Source organism: Mesoplodon mirus, assembly GCF_964341445.2.
Source record: "Mesoplodon mirus genome assembly, chromosome: 7".
In the NCBI taxonomy this organism is placed as follows: Eukaryota; Metazoa; Chordata; class Mammalia; order Artiodactyla; family Ziphiidae; genus Mesoplodon; species Mesoplodon mirus.
In genome coordinates this window covers 129612930-129630597 of record NC_138983.1, presented here as the reverse complement: position 1 = coordinate 129630597, position 17668 = coordinate 129612930, and the positions used below count along the sequence as shown (strand labels likewise).

Genomic DNA, 17668 nt, shown 5'->3' with positions numbered 1-17668 from the left:
TATCATAGTGAACAACCTGCTGACTGGAGCAGAAATGCCAGAAACCAGCTCTGCTCATCTGTTCCGTGGGCAGACACTGTCCCTTTATCTCAGATACACCTGCCGCGGGCTGCAGGAGGGAATGTTGAGCCGCCAGTAATGAAAACAACCCCATCTGGGGTTCCGGAACATGTTCTTTGTATTCAAAGGAGGCTGTACTGTTTGACGTTCCAAGAAATTGAACAATAATAGAATATTTGAAAAATACTCGATGACGGGAGTATTTTCACATGGGTCGTGTCTGTAAAATAACACAACGGACATTTTCCCGTGCAGGGTAAATGTTCCCACCCAAAGAAGCAAGAGGCGAAAGTACAGTGCCCAAAGGGAGATGCGGTAATTCAGGAGATTGGTCTCAACAGACTTGAATGAATCTGCAGCCCGAGAGGCAGGGCCAGGGACAAACCCCAACCTAGGCAGCCAAGTCACTGACCCCAAGAGTTAGGCAGGGCAGGTCCAAAGCCACAGTACGGAAAACGGGAGTGCTAGTTACTGAGAACCCGGTAGAGCATGGAAGGAGGATTCAGCAGAGTTCCAGCACAACACGGCTAGAGACCCCTCACCCAGGATGCCACAGCCTTTTGTGGGCAAGGTGGGCAATGTGAATAGTGGACAGCTGTCGGCCTTCATCTCCAAAGATGTTCCTTTAGAAGACCAAACACTTAGCCCCACAGTGTCTTCACTAGGGGGCTTCACAGAACATTTTTAGATTTCCTCTTTGGAAAACTCCCCCAGAACCAGTTTAGGAGCCGAAATTGCTATTATCTTGCTTAACTATCTACATACTTGACAATTATCAAATCCACCCCACATAATAAATATCTGCCTTCATTACAGATATTGAAAAGCATGTGCTTACTGCAAGCTCTGAAGGAGAATTCAAAGAACTCCAAAATATTTTAACCCATTACAGCATCAGTTGCATACATTAATAGCCTTGCAAAGTAAGCTGTTTTAAGGAAAAAACACTCTTTATGAAGAGTTAATTCCAGTAACGCTGTGTAAAAAACAGCCAGGTATAAAGACAAAAAATGCATCTGTTTGTAACCAAATATCCCGAAGAGACACTTTGTAAGTGAACAAAATTCTTATCCTAAATAAGAATCAATCAAAATCTAGTACTTCTCGATCGCTGTTGTATCCCACAGCGCTGCTAATCCAACAACAGATCATAGACGGAACAGAGCCTGATGGTTTTAGTGAAGTTCAAGCTTTGAAGTCAACTAGGCCATGGTTCAAATTCTCACCACTTACTAAACGTGTGATGGAGAAAAGGTACGGAACCTGACTTCCACATTCTCATCTATCAAGTGGGAATAATAATACACATGGACTTGGGGAAGGTTAACTGAGGTTATACGAGCCCCCTGAGCAAGTTAGTGTGGTGCTTATGACACAGCAAAATCCCTTAGAGTAAATGTCGTTATCACTGTACACATGGCTAGGACGAAGTCCTGTCTGTGTTAGGAGCAGACAACAAAGTTAATAAAGCTTGACTGGCACCAGGGACTGCCAATACCCATCATGAACTTGTAATACTCTCAGTGTCTGACAAAGCAGGCAGGATTGAGCAAACAAGTTCAAGGCCAAGAGGCACCCACTGCACACAGGCAGTGCTGGCAGCCAGGTGCCACTGCAAATGCTTTGATTTAACCCAAACCAGCCTGAGAGATGACAAACGGGCTTCACTGGCCCTGTGTCTGCGGGCAGGAGGTCCCAGGGAAGCAGGAGACAGGCCATGATTTCCCCTTTATGTCTCAAAGAGTCACCTTCCTTTAAACTAGCCAGAGTAGCTCTGGGGTCACAGCGGTGACCGCATGGCAGCTGGGATGAAGGGACCGGCCAAGACTCGGGGTGGGAACCGGGGTTTACAGGTTCATCGGAACACAGTGTTGCAGGAGCTGAGGCTGTGTGCTCAGCCAACACATGCTGACAAGCACATGTCAAAATGCAGACCTGGGCTTCCCTGGTGGCACAGTGGTTGAGAGTCCGCCTGCCGATGCAGGGGACACGGGTTCGTGCCCAAGTCTGGAAAGATCCCACATGCCGTGGAGCGGCTGGGCCCGTGAGCCATGGCCGCGGAGCCTGCGTGTCCGGAGCCTGTGCTCCGCAACGGGAGAGGCCACAACAGTGAGAGGCCCGCGTACCGCAAAAAAAAAAAAAAAAAAAAAAAAAAGTTAAAATGCAGACCTCCTTTTCTGGATGGGGAGATAACTTGAAGAAATGCTGAGAATGCCCTTGTCCTGCCAGCGGGGCGGATCAGTAGGGCTGGGTGTCCTCCGTCAAAGGCCCTGAGATTTCAGCCCCTGGAGCTGGAAAGCATGAGTCCTTTCTCTCTCCTTATTTCATTCTTTTTTCTTTTTTTTTTTTTTTAATCTTTTTCTTTTTTTTGTCTTTGTGTGTGTGTGTGTGTGTGTGTGTGCGCGCGCGCGCGCGTGCTTTTTTTGTATTTTGTCTCTCTGCCCTATTTCAAAACAGGCACCTCCTCTAAGAAAGAATGTGACTTCTTCGTCTTGTGGCAGAACTGGAACAAAAGCCCGGCTCCTAAACAAGGGAGGGGTCTCTGGGAAAGCTAATTCACATCTGAGATTTTGTTCCCTAATCTAGAAACCATGGATCATAATACCAGCCCTGCTCACCTCACGGGTCAGCTGTGAAGACATAACAATAATGCAGACTTCCATTTCTAGGATACTTTATGGTTTTCCAAGCGTGTTTTCATGCTCTCTTCATTAGTCCACAAAGGATAGCAATGATATCTATAACTGTATTATTTCCCCTTGTCAATTTTCTCTTAGCACAGGGCCAGCCAAAAACCACAAGACAATATCAACGTTCTAGTTCAAAACAGGAAACCTAGCAGTCTGTCAATAAAGGAGAGTCAGCAGACCCAGGATGCTACTTAATCCTGCTGAGATAAAGAGGGCTCTTCTTAAAGGGACTATTCTTCTGGGAGTACCCGGATCCCCCTCCTCTAGAATCAACAGTGTGGTTGGGTGATAAACAAGAGGCAAGGGCAGTGCAGTAAGGAAGACAGTATCCTACTGAATAGTCTTGGACCCCAGAACCAGCCAGTCAGAGCCTTGCATTAGTCCTTGAAGCCTCAGCCCACAGTCTTTCAGATACCCATTCTCTACACCCACCAGCAACACTCCCCACCCCCATCCCTTCTTCTTTCAACAAGTATGAACTGAGCAGCTACTGAGTGCTGGTCATTGGTAAGATTACTGAGCAAAAACAAAGACAGAATCTCCTTCTTCATGGGGTTTAGAGTTTCACAGTGGGGACAAGCGAATTAAGTCATCATATAACTAGATCTCATGTTGCAAGGGAAGTAGGGCTCAATGAGCAGTTGGTCATCTGAGCAACCAGAGAAGACGGGACTCCTGTCGGAAGCTATGCACCCAGCACAGCGTCACTCCCTGTCAGGGTGCCAAGTGGGGAGTAAGTGCACACTGGGCCTCTCCAGCTGCAACAGAAGCCACACCACCCATCAGTCAGGGGCCAAAGGCAGGAGGAGGGTATAATTTACCCACCGAGCACCAGCGTTCCAGGCAGGCAAAAACATGCTGTCTTCCAGCTGTTTGTGTATCATCAGAAAAGAAATTAAGATGTCATAGGAAGAAATTAAATAATGCACATGTTGTCATGACAGGCTGCCAGATCCTGCTTGATCAGAGACTGCCCACACCCAGCCCCTTTCAAGAGATCAACTCGACAGAGATGAAGGAGGAGATGCTGCCTTACCAGTTGTTTTTCCCCGGTAGAAAATCTTCAGGTCCATGGGCCCCGTGAGCCGGTTCGCCAGAATTGCCATCTCAGACCCGCTGTATTTGGAAGCTCGGAATATGCTGAGCTGTGACCAGTCATCCCAGTAGATCTCATTCTAAAAAGAAAACCTTTGTCTGTTAGTCAGCTCTTCTGTCTTTTTTTCTGGACCCTCATTCAGAACAAGGGCTCCAACATGCAGTGGACACCTAACATTCACTGGCTGAATGATCAGCCTGATCAAGATTTGACTTAAATGCAAGAGTTAGTGATTTTAGCCAAACCTCACAAAATATCCACACTGAAGGAACTACCCAAAAGAAACTATCCGATAAGCATCCGATGAGTTTGACCACAAGTTGAACCCTTCTATAGAAAATCTGAACAACCATTTTGTGTTCTAGAGTCGAAGCTCAAGTGACAGGCCGCCCCCCGGGAGGCAGAGGTGGGACAGGGCTCATCTCAAGACATCAGGGAATGAAGAGAGCAAACCTCACAAGAGACCAAGACACAGAGCCAGGGACTTCCCTGGGGGCGCAGTGGTTAAGAATCTGCCTGTCAATGCAGGGGACACGGGTTTGATCCCTGGTCCAGGAAGATCCCACATGCTGTGTAGCAACTAAGCCCACATGCCGCAACTACCGAGCCCACGTGCTGCAACTACTGAAGCCCACGCACCTACAGCCCGTGTTCCACAACAAGAGAAGTCGCCGCGATGAGAAGCCCGCGCACCGCAATGACGAGTAGCCCCAGCTCACCGCAACTAGAGAAGCCCGTGCGCAGCAACGAAGACCCAATGCGGCCAAAAAATTAAAAAATTTTTAAAAAGACACAGAGCCAAAATGAGGCTACCGATACTGAAAGGCAAGCCAGGAATTCTCATGGGATACAACCTCAAACTTTGAAAGGTGAACAGTGGGCACCCTGGACCCCTGGCAGCTCCGTCTGGCATCCCTCCCTATGGGCAGAAAGAAACTGCCTCCAATTCAGAAATGAGCTGATTTTCTAAGTTAGATAAGCATATCCGCAAAAACCCGGAGACAGCAGGTTCTACACCTAGGTCTGCTCCTAGCTACACTGACAGGTTGCCCAATGCTGGAACAGGTGAGGCCCCACCTTAAAGACGGCAATGGCATAAGGGTGCGGGAGGTTGTCCAGGATGACAGAGCGCTGCTGGCCACTGAAAGTGATCCGCTCGATGCAGTCCAGGTAGGCATCCGTCCAGTAGATCCACCGCTCGTCCACGGTGATGCCATTGGGCCACTTCACATCCTCTGACACAAGACGATAGGCAGCCGAACCATCCATGTTGCTCCGGTAAATGCCAGGCCTCATGTCCCCCCAGTCGGTCCAGAACATCACCCTGGCCAAAACCGGGGAAGAGCACACATCCCATCAGAACTGGGGAAATGGGAGTTCAAAAACTGCCCTGAGGGGCTTCCCTGGTGGCGCAGTGGTTGAGAGTCCGCCTGGCAATGAGGGGTACACGGGTTCGTGCCCCGGTCGGGGAGGATCCCATATGCCATGGAGCGGCTGGGCCATAAGAATTCAGTCAGTTAGTTCAGCATTGTTATTATAATCTCTAATTCTAATAGGTAAAGCCACTTAATTACTTGGCCCACAATTTCTTTTATTGGAATTTATCTATGGATATAATCAAGTTATGCAAAGACGTTCATCACAGCATTGATCATACTAGCCAAAAAAATATATATAGGTGTGTATACACATATATATTTAGGTGTATATACATGTATACACACAAAAATGTTAATCTATAAAGTGATACATTATGGTACACACAAAAGAATATTATGATGTCTAAAGATCTACATGTGCTCACATAAAACAATCTTCAAACCATATTAAATATTTTTAAAACATGCAGAATAGTAAATATCCTATAATCCTTTCTGATACGCGCGCACGTGTGTGTGTGTGTGTCTGTGTTTAAAGGGCATACACATGTACATGGGTAAAAATAAACTCTGAAAGATAACTGTTAACCAAGAAACTGTTAACAATGATTACCCCTAAGAAATGTGAGGATGAAGAGTTAAGAGAATGGAGGAAACAAATATTTTTCATTTCATAAACTTCTACTCTCTTTTAATATTTTTAATCAAATGCATATCTTATTTTCAGAATTTTCTTTTAAAAATCGATCTAGGGCCTCCCTAGTGGCGCAGTGGTTGAGAGTCCGCCTGCCGATGCAGGGGATGCGGGTTCGTGCCCCGGTCTGGGAGGATCCCACATGCCGCGGAGCGGCTGGGCCCGTGAGCCATGGCCGCTGGGCCTGCGCGTCCGGAGCCTGTGCTCTGCAACGGGAGAGGCCACAACAGTGAGAGGCCCGCATACCGCAAAAAAAAAAAAAAAAAAAAAAAAAAAAATCGATCTAATTCTCAATCATAAATGCTAGAAAGCCTCATCCAGAATTTCTTTTAGCTCTGTTTCCTTAAGTTAATAATAAATTAATAAAAAGCACCTCTGCATTTCCCAAATGCATACAAATTGCTGGTAAGAAAACACAAGCTGGTGGGCAGAGAAAAGAAGTAAGGGGTTAAATGTGTGTATCACACGTTAAACTCAAGATAAAGACTCCCTATAATATCCAACTATGTTGGCCTATGTCCAGAGAGACTTTTAATACTACCTTTTGTTAGAGAAACACCCCACAGCTGTGAGACATCTGGGTGCCTACAGAGATTCTGATGCTTGCTAATGGAAAGGGGATGGAGTTAGTTGCCCAGGATAACTAAGCCATGGTTCCAAGACTTGCAGGTCATAGACTATTTCAACCACAATCATTAGAAACAAGTTTCTGTCCAGCAGTTTGCCTTTCCATGAGAATCTGTCTGTTGTAGCATTGGACACACACAGATTTCCTTTGGGACCACACTTACCCGTCTTGGGGCACGAGGACCAGAGCCCTGGGCCGATCAAGCACAGAGGAATTGACAATCGTGAGTCGGAAGTCGCCATCTGGATTCCCCACCTGACAAATAAAGGAGGCGAAAAGGCCAAGATGGGTCTGAGCTCCTTAAAAGACCCACATTACAAAGTTTCCTACTTGGCTCCCTCCTACAGATGGGTCCCTTTATGGCCGCCTGATTCCCCTACAGACTGATCTGGAAACCTGCCCTGATCTCCAGCCAGAATGAGTTCTTCCCTCCTCTGGCTCAGGTGACAATTCTCACACAGTCTGACAGCGGAGCCAGTGCCAGCTGTGCCCCCAGTTCTGGGGGCTTGATGACCTGTATGAAGTAAGTGCTCACAGTGTGTTTACTAACTCCACCCGCCTCCACTGCTCCGAGCTCCAAAGTCACCAATGGCTCTGCTTTGTCCACAAAACAAATTCTCAACGTCACCGGCTTGCTGTTGAAGAGTCTCCACAGACTCTGCTCTCTCCACATTCTCTCCTCCACACAGACTCCTACAACTTTACGGAGGCTGGCCTTCCCATGGTTCCCCAAGCCTGACATACCTGCTCCCGTCTGCTCCCGCCATATCCGCCCCCAGGCCCACCTGCTCTGCTGACCCTTCTGAGCCGCCTTGATCAAGGGGCAGCCACTCTTACACCATTTCACACACAGTATCTGAGTTGTACACTGTGGACGCGTGTGGACACTGAAGCTTTACCTGCACCCTTCTAGCAGAGCGCCGACCACACTCAATTAAAAACAGGAGCGGAAGAGTAATAACGAGACCACCGATGCACCGCTCAGTGTGTGCCCAGCGCTGTGCACCTTTCCATTCCCTTCTCTCAACCGCCCTGTGAGGGGAACACTCCAACGATCCCCTCCTCGATCAGGGCTCAGCTCAGATGTCCCTGCCGAGACACTTCCTCTCCCCAGTCACACAGTCACATTGCCCCATTTGATGCTCTTTGCAGTACGTGGCACCAATAGGACGGATGGACTTATTTCTTCATTATTTTGCTTCCTCCACTAAAACCTAATCTCTCTCAGCACAGGGACCTGTGTGTCTTGCCTCCTGCTCTATCATCACGACCTAAAACCATACCTGGCACGAAGCGTGCCCGAAAACGGCACTTGTCAAATGACTGAGCGGATAAAGCAAGCCTCATCTTACAGATGAAGAAACTGAAGCTTAGAGGGGATAAGAAACTTGCCCAAGTCACTTAGCTACTAGAATAAAGACTGATCCCAGGTCTGTCTCTCGAGTCTGTGGCTTTTGTCATGCAACTTCCCCCATCTCTCTGGGTCTCTCTGCTTCTACTGTGCCTTCCAGTAAACCACAAGTCATGTGTCCCCAGTGAAATCAGTATAAAGAGGTGCGGAGGCAGCGCCCCTCACTGCGTCAGCAGGAACGTGCAGGAGTTGAGCACGCCTAGGAGACCATGACTTCTTACCCTCCCAGTGCCCTGCGGAGCTCAGGTGCAGATAGGTGACGTGAGGATACGGGAGCACCTACCTTACAGGGTGGCTGTGGGAAGTGAATCAAATAATTCACGCAAAGTGGTTCCAACAGGGCTTCTCATCATAATAACAATGAAGAGGATGGCAATCACGATATTATCTTCATTATGCTAATTGACAGCATAATACTCGAGTGTGGATGTTACGGCATTATAATAACGCTATTATTATCATCATCATCGCTGTTACTACTCTACGCTTCTGCTAGCCCAAATATAAGTATTCAGGTATCTTAATGAAATCTCTGTTTGACAGATTCAGGCACCCTGTTCACACACGGGACCTCCATTCTCTGCATTTCTCAGGGAACCTCCGGAGGAATTAGACACACTGGCTCCTGCCTCTGTGTCAAATCTGGCTCACAGCCCAGGGGCTCCCCTGCTTGCATAATTAAGGACATACCTCAATCTTTTTGAAGCCAGAATCCACCCAGTAAAGTAACTGGCTGAGGGGTTCAAAAGCCAAGGCTTCTACTGTCTCCAGGCCAGAACTGATGATCACCTCTTGCCCTGTACTCCCGTTTAAACAGAGGCGCTGATGAGGAAGAAAGAAAGAAGAAACGGTGTGAAACGTTCAAATGACCTCCAGCCAGATCAGTCCCTTCGATGGGAACCCACTTATTCAATTGGCTCGAAGGGTGAGGGCGGAGATGTTTTATATTCGTAAGTGTTCCAGACGCATGAAGCTGGTTTTTAATAAAAGCATTTCTAAGATGGATTATGGCTTCCTGTTTGCAACAGAATAACTAAACAGAACTGAATCTTTTATATCACCTTGCATTATCATCGGGAACACCGGTCACTGAGCTGTGCTGTATCACAGTAATGAGGTGGAGATGACCAAAATGCATAAGTCTGTCTGCTTTTAAAATAAACGAAACCAGACTGCTGTTATTTTCAAAATCCTGTGTCTGCTTTTTATAAAAAGTCTTTCCTCCCTCGGGAGGCTCCTAGCCATGAGGTGCTGTCGCTGGGACAGTAACGGGCAGTGGTCACTGCCACCCCTCCACCAAACCCTTTGGATACCCAGGCCCTGTAATATTTCTGTTGGGTTGGAAATCCAGATAAAACTTGCTGGAATTGCTTTTCTAAAAGGATTAAATAAGCAATGAATAAATATCAAATAGCTCTCCTTTAAAATGCATGGGTCTGAGTGTACAGCCATCTATCTGGCCTGCATGGCGACTTTTACAGCTTACTTCCTGGTTCTTGACTGTGCTCAGAATAGCTGAAATGGATAATTACGTGAACTATGGAGAAGTCAAGTGTTACTATATCACGGCTTGGAAAGAAGAATGCTAACGAGGCAGTGCGTACGATAGGGAGGGACTAATAGTGTTATATACCGAGTCCTAAAATCTTCCCAGCAGGTAAAGGGAGACCTCACTTATAAGCAATACCACAGACTGGGAGCTCCCTCTGTCCTTCCTACAAGGACAGAGGTAGGTAGGGAAAGAACATACTAAAACAGAAAACTGAAAAGTGTCATCCGTTGGCCCTGAGAAGAGTTACAACTTAAAAACCTCCAATACCCGTCTCCTTGGGCCACTCTGAAAGAAGCTTACCAGGACCGGGCAGTCACGAGGCACAGCCCCCGGGAGCAGACCCAGAGTGGACGCACCTGGATGATGTCTAAGGCCAGGTCAGACCAATACAAGCAGTTGCGCTCATAGTCGAAGTCCAGGGCCACCGCTGCCCGCAGCCCGGTGAGAGGCAACTGCTCGGTGGCTCCGGAGGTCAAGTCGTAGCGGTGGATGGACTTGCGCATGGCGTACAGGATGAACTCGTTCTCCTCTGCACAGACACACAAAGACGACAGGGGGCCGGACTTGGGGATGCTGGACGAGTCCTCGCACGTCTGACCCTCTTTTTTCTCACCCATAAACCTCAGAGCCACTGCACGTGGCGTGGGTCAAGTGAGAACGTAGGAATCCAGACTTAGAAGGTGGGTAAAGGAATCACATTTCTGCCTTGGGCAAGTTTCTTAAACTCCCGTGAATCTCTGTTTCCTTTGCAAAGTGTCTACTTGTTACATTTTTTAAAAATCTAGATTCCCTCCAGTCGTCATGCTCCAATAGCTATTCTTCAGAGCTTGGCCTAAAAGTTTTGGTCACACTTGACAAAATAATTACACCAATCAGCACGTTCCTCCTCATCACAGGACTGCATCATGTGGCATCATAATCTTGTTGACTAGAGACCCCAAGTCGCTGAAGACTTACAGCTAAGTTTCCTAATCTATTTACTCACCCATTCAACATTGTTCACAATGACATAGAGCAATTATATCACCCTACGATATTTTCAAAGCAATAATACATTCTTGGCCACCTACAAAATGTTTTACAACACAATCATCACAAAGATTCTGTTTCTACTTAAATACTTACACAACGCACATACTAATGTACCAGACATTGTTTGATCCCAGTAACAACTGTATAATGGAAGAACTACTATTAACTTGATTTTACAAATGAGAAAACTGAGAGCCAAGAGGTTAAGTAACCCACTCAAGGTCACACAGCTAGTAAGTGGCAGAACCAAGACTTGAACTCGGATGGTCTGGATCCAGAGTCTATGTTTTAACACCCAATGGTGCCATTTTTCAAGACATAGAAATAGAAGCCCAGAGTGCTTACGAGACTGACTTAACGTCAGACAACTAGGAACGTGAAGAGCTGGTGCTCTCTCTTTTCCACTTAGGTAACAGCCTGGAAAACATCCAGATTCTTCCAAGGGAATGGAGATGAGCAACACACCTGCATCCATATCTGGGGCATCCGTTGTGACAACATGTTGCATCTGGGACCAAGTTGCAAATCTGGATCTGTCTGCTGCATGCCTGCACGGTGACTGTGGTTATTTTCTCTCTCTCTCATCCCATTCATTCAACGAGTTAACATGTCCAGCCACCTCTGCTTTATAAAGGCTTCAATATAGATAATGCACCCCCAAAATATAAGTCTACCTACTATTTTTTACCAAAGGTAAATTTGACTTCTTTTCCTTCAGTATTACTTCACTTCAAAAGTATCTAAGCTACCACCACATGATAACAAACGCCTCCCTTTGGTTTGCAAGAAAACCTTCCCACTGTAATTCCCAGGGGATGGAATAGTCAAGATAAAAAGTGCCGAGCTTGTAAATGACGTTGGAATCAAGGATTCTCATGGCAGCTGCCACGTGGAGATGCGGAGACACATTCACAGCAGCAAGCCCTTCACCCCACATCTCTCTACCATCTAGAAACCTCATTCTGTTGCTTTGGGTTTTTGTTTTTTTTTTTCCTTCTAACCAACTAGTGCCTTTTGAGTAGAGTCTGAGTCCTGAAACACCTGCCTTAGGATTGGGTGTAGAGGAACAGACAGCATTTTGTGTGTAATTCTTAACTTAGAAAAGAAATAGAATTCTTGGTAAATCCCAGCCATACATGAGCCCAGCCTAGAGATGTGCATTATTATCCTAATCTCAAAGGAAGAAAAATTACTTCACTTTAAAAAATGCTTCCAGACGACCAGATCACCTCATCTTAGCAAACATATTATGGTTCCACGTGAGTCCTATAAAACCATCTTTTCCTTTCTTGGTACATCCCTGCCTTCTGTTCCATGCTTTAAAAAAAAAAAACCTTTAGGAGGTGGCCTACACTACAAATGAGATTTTTCCACTTCATTCCCTATTCTATCTTCTCCTATCAGAAGAGAAAATAGCTTTCCTACCGGTTTAGACAGTTTTAAACAAACTGTTTTGTCCCTCGCTGAATTACCTTCAGAAATATTTATTACCAAAGTACCTACTCCAGCCCCTTAAGAGCGATCACTCAAACCCTGCTCACCCAAGCCCTCATCAATAAAGCTCTCGTGAGGGGACTGTTTGAATATTATCTGCTCATTTGTGGGAATCTGCTGAAGCCATGTTCTTCTGAAGTCTCCACAGTGAGGGATGTTAATTACTCAGTAATGATGGAAGATTAAATTAAGGGACTAATGAGCTTAGCATGAAAAACACCAGGGCAAACTGGCGAGCAGTGAGCAGGAGAGGGCTGCTCTTCCCTGCCCGCGGAGGACGAGGCTGTTCGCTCATGCTTCCTTTGGCGCGGATGGCTGTTCCGTCAGACGCCACCACCACCAATGGAGCCAGCTCCAGTCACGCACCTTCCCCAAGAGGCATGAGCAGGAGGGAGGGCTCAGAGGGAAGAGAAGCCCTACATGCAAAAGACTAGAAACAGAGCAAAGAAAGGAAAGATGCTAAGAGATTAGCTCTTTGTTAAGGTATCATAATTTCACGTCTATATTACAAATACCTCAACATGTGCCACCACCACCAAATCAACTTGAAATGTTTGGAACACATTATACCTCTATAGCATGTGCACTTGCTGCAAAAGCTTCCCCCAATGAGCATGCACATGGTCACCTTAAAGAGTGGGAATGACGTTCATTTGCCACTTGAGTGATGACCAAGGAAGAGCATGAGGCTTAGAGTCTGAATTTTAGCTTTGTCATTTACCAGATGTGTGACCTCAAATAAATTGTTTAACTCTCTCCTCTGAACACGCTTCCTCATATTTAAAAAAAAAAAAAAAATGGAGCTAATAATATCTGCTTCACTGGGTAGTTCTAAGGACTAAACTGATAACGCATGGAAAAGTACATTAAAATGTGTAAAATTCCATTAAAATATTAGTCATAATTATTGTTATAAAAATTAAGATACATCACTTAGCTATTTCCCAGAAAGCCATGAGTCTCTTTCTATGACAAACAAACAGATCAAGGAACACACAGAAGGCCTAAGGGTGCCCTCAGCCCCCCACGCCTAGAATACAACAGATGCCAAATAAATATTTTTCAATGAACAAAAGGGATTTCCCTCCGAAAATGTCTTCCATTCCTATAAAAACATAAGGTTATAAATAAATGTTGTTTGGATACCATGCTTAGAGGAAAACGGGAGCTCTGAGATGCCCATTCTTTCCCTCCAGGAAGTTTGAAGAGCCGGGTGAGATCACGGGAATGCTTCAACAATGTCTCGACAAGACAAAGGGAAGAAACCACGTCTCACCTGCCAAAGGACACGGCACCAGCTCTCCTTCCAGGCGTACTTCAACATCTCCTCCACTGCAGGTGTCCCCAGAAATCTTCCGATAGCTGTCACCACGCCCCCCCAAGAGCAAGAGGTCAGAAACATCAAAGAATAGTCATAAAGGAACATTTTCCCATCCATGGACAATACAGCTTATCTATTCATTTTCCTACAGAGCAAGAAGAAGGAAGCTGAATCATTCTGAATTGCTTCTGCCTGTAAATAAATGAGGCAGCCCAGACAATTTGGAGCCCTGTCCCAGGCAAGAGTTTCACATATACCGTTGATCCTTGAACAGCTCCAGGGTTAGGGGCGCTGACCTACCCCCCCCAACTGTAGGTAAAAATCCACGTAGTACTGCTACCTCTACCTCAAAATCAAAGGAATTCATAAATGACTCACCCAAAGGCAGGAACTCAAATAGTCTGAATAGAATCAGGACTAGAGCCCTAGTTCTTTTGATTCTACATACTGTGATCTCTCATCGAACACAAACGTTCCCCCACCTTAACTTAAAGATCTGTACAATGAAAATACAGGTATCATATTTACTGAAGAAAATCCACATGTAAGTGGACCTTATATGCATTTCAAATGTGTACTGTTCAAGAGTCAGCTGTATCTCTTCAACACAATGCTCTGAAGACGTGCACTGGCTGAAGTTTATGACTTCAGAAACAACTGGAGTTGCAGAGAAGCTTACAGACTTGCATTTTTTCCCACGGGGGCTAGGGTGGGGAGACGAGTTTGCAAACATCGCAGTTTTAAATATCCCCCAAGCTACCTGAAACCTGCTGCCTTGGAATTCTGGCATTTAGAGTATGCAAGGAACCCAGGTGGTCCTCTGCGCTGTCCACGCCAAGTGCAGACCCGCCATGCCCCAGACATGGCAACCTCTGTGAGACATACCCTCTGGTCCTCCTGTAAGCAGAACCCACAGGACAAGGCACAGGAGGGGAGTGTGACTTCCCAGAAAACTCAGGATCCGGAACACAAACCTCTAATAACAAATCTTCACTCATCTTGAAGCCGAAGTCACTGAAAAGGCAATTGGGGCTCGGTAAGGCTGCTGGTTGACACACTTCAGGTATTTTGGGACCCTCCCTTGCAACGTCCACCCTACTGCCCACCACCTGTCCTGTAAGTTACTCAACATGTCCCTTTAACGAGTACTATTTTACACTAATGCATTTTCAAAAGAAACTTTATAACAGAGCCATAATTGGAAAACCATTATCATGTGCCATAAATAGACAGAAACGAGACAGATCATGATGCCAAAGACAAAATAATACTGAATTTTTTTAGCTGGACCCAGTTCCCTGCCCAGAGACTCTGGGCCTGCCCTCTCTTTGTTAAAAGCAATTGGCAAATGTGAAGAATTACTAGCATCCAGTGAGACTTTCTCCTTGACATGACTGGAAGGATTAAAAGAGAAATTTAAAGGAACCGTCTTTTTTCTAAACTAAGGATTCAATGTTATTTAACAGCATGTCCACCTACTCCCTAAAATCACCATGGGGGCCTCCTCGTGCACTTCGGGACCCAGACCTTGAGTCCACAGACCTTCTGCAATTTGGGGACCACATCTCTTCCACACTGGCCAGCTAGCCAGGCAGAGCCCTGGGGTAGGAAGCAAGGGGTCCCAGGTCTAGTCTTGGCCCTGCCCTTGTCTGCGTGAGTGGACGGCTCTAAAACGAGGCAGCTGTACTTGCCACGGTCTGGCCCAAACCATAAACTCGTAATCCAAAGGGACTTTCCCTGTTGATGTGCTTTACCCAAAAGCCTTCACTTACTCTATTAAGTATAACACCTACTACAGGAAAAGTATTAACAGGTACAGGGCAAAGTGGTTCGTGTACTTATTACATCACAGTCCACATTTAGAACCCTGTAGAGCATTTTTCAGAAGGGAGCAGTTCTATTACTGTACCAAACACGTTCCATTCATTAAATCCAGTACATTTTTATGGAATGGCTGCTTTAAACCTTTTGGGGGACTAAGCAGAGCATTAATTACTCCAATGGCAAAGTACTCTTCTTGGGCAGTTTTTTCAAACTATAGGTCATGACCTAGTGGGCTGTGAAAGCATATTGGAGGGTGCAGACCTGCTTCCTCCCCTCCCCACAAAGAAATTGCAAAATTCATTGCACTTGAAAGTAAATCTTACCTCATAGAACTTCTGTTTACATAGATGTGTGTACGTGTCTACATACACAAATATGTGTAGGTACAGGATCACACTATAAAATACATTGCTTACTAGGAGTTGCAGTCAAGAGTTTGAAAACCACTCTTACTGGCAACCTGGGGGAATATAAAGATGTACAAGAAACTACTCCTGAAGAAACTACTCAGGGAACATATAGGCAAGTAACTGTGCTTCCCACGGAGGCCCGAAAGGACTATTGGAAGTAAGTACAGCTGTCCCTCAGGAGCAGGACCAATGGACAGACACTGGGAGCTCGCCGATTCTCACTTCCTCTCTTCATGTCCATGTCAGACCCTGCCGTCCCCACTGCCACAGGCCAGTGCCACCAAAGCTTTCCAAGAGCCATGCAGTCAGGCTGGTTCCTTTCTAGAAGCTACAGCAAACAGAGGAACTACAGGATGCCCTGAAACACACCCTTCACCATTTGCATGGTCATCACCCCACAATCCCATCTGGCCCAAAGCCCAAGTCCAAGAGGGGCAGGGCAGGCTGTTTCCTGGTCTCAGCCTCCAGTGGGTTTTAGCTGAGTGGGTGTGGTAGACCCATGGGGGCCAGGCCCTTGGCTTTTGCTTTTGGTTGTTGCTATGGCTGTTTTGGGGGGATTTTAGAGGAAAACAATGATTTTAGAGAAAAAGCATAACAGTGGTCATCAAAAAAAAAATCAAGATTTGTTAGATTTTCTCACATATCCTTCATTTTGTCTTATTTTCAAGTATTTAATGGGGATAAAAGAGGGAGGAGAGAGGGCTTGTAATCTTTTCTATGATCAGGGTCCCCGAAGTCTCAATCCAGTCGGCAGGGAGACCTCAGACCAGCAAAATTCCCTCCGATTAGCATTACCATTTAGGGTTCTCTAAGGGAGGGCAGAAAGCAGCAGAGGGGCACTGAGCGGACATCACTGGGAACACTGAACAGCTCTGTGCTTCTGCCGTGAAAGCGTCTACATTGTTATCTTAGGACCACACAGCTTTCGGAGAGGATGCTTGTCTTCAGCTGTCTAAAGCCCTGCTGCTCTGAGGGTAGCTTTGCAGAGAAGCAGCCTCGGGGTCACCTGGAGCCAGGGCGACTGCAGGGCCCCAGGACAACCAAGTCAGGACTTGCATTTTAATGAGATCCAAGATGATTCACATGCACCTTCAAGTTTCAGAAGCACTGGTCTAGGACCGGAATTGCCTGAATCTGGTTGGTTGTTTTGTAAATAAAGCTTCATTGGGTCACGGCCACGCCCATTCATCTAGGCGGCAATCTTGATACATAGGCAGAGCTGAGGAGCTGCAACGGAGACCACATGGCCTGCAAAGCCTAAAACGTTTACTCTATGGCCCTGTTCCCACCTCTGGACTAGAACGCATCCAAGGTTTCTGGCTTTAGCCAAGATAAGTGTGGCTTCCCAAAGCAACCTTTGGTTTCTTTATGCTTCGGCAACCACTGAAAAATGAGTTCTGTGCTTATGACAAGTACCCGTGCTCTACTGAGAGCCCTGCAAATCTGGAATGATTTCATGCTGGATCACAGACTGGGGGACTGTCTACGGCCCCTGAGACCCTATGTCTCTACTGCTAGCATCATCTTCCTAAAGCTAAGCTCTGTTCTGGTCATCAACTCTCCTCAAAAGCCTCCAAAGACATCCTCCTGTTTACAAAATATGGTCCACGCCCGAGTCTCCACCCCACCGTATTCTCTCTCTTTTCAGCCTCATCTCCACTCACTGACCCCCAGTCATACACCCAACAGGCATCCAAACTAAACCACCAACTACACTTTCCTGTTTCCACACCTTCACGCTGCCGCTGCATCTTCCTGGAACGCTCCAGTCACGTATCCAGATGCTTCTTCCTTAAAGCCCATCTCAAACAGTGTTGCCTCCAGAGATTTCCTGACTCCCCAGCAGCAAATTCCAGTCTCCCGTTTCCTATCAATAATCCCAGTAAAAGCACCCGTTCCTCCTCCAAGGTACCTGCATCTTCCCGTCTCCTGTTACAATGATTTGTGTGCCTGTCATTTCTTCCACAATGTCAAGCAGTGCCTTGGATATTTTACTCAAGGACTAATGAATATACAAATGTATATATATATATATATAAAACACTAACCCCCCCTCGTTTCAGATAAAGAAACAAAT

General features: G+C 46.3%; 1 protein-coding gene across 2 annotated transcripts in view; it reads right to left on the bottom strand.

Moving 5' to 3' along the window:
• SORL1 (sortilin related receptor 1) overlaps positions 1–17668 on the bottom strand; it is a gene marked incomplete at its 3' end in the record, with an annotated part of 162909 nt that overhangs the window by 63363 nt on the left and 81878 nt on the right. For both annotated transcript variants that reach the window (XM_082626509.1, XM_082626508.1), the window contains exons 15-21: positions 14243–14371; positions 13313–13398; positions 9867–10039; positions 8649–8780; positions 6711–6802; positions 4924–5170; positions 3787–3925 (exon numbers count right to left, since the gene is read on the bottom strand). In XM_082626509.1, the coding sequence (XP_082482635.1) occupies positions 3787–3925; positions 4924–5170; positions 6711–6802; positions 8649–8780; positions 9867–10039; positions 13313–13398; positions 14243–14371 (998 nt within the window). The remainder of the gene's footprint in view (positions 1–3786; positions 3926–4923; positions 5171–6710; positions 6803–8648; positions 8781–9866; positions 10040–13312; positions 13399–14242; positions 14372–17668) is intronic.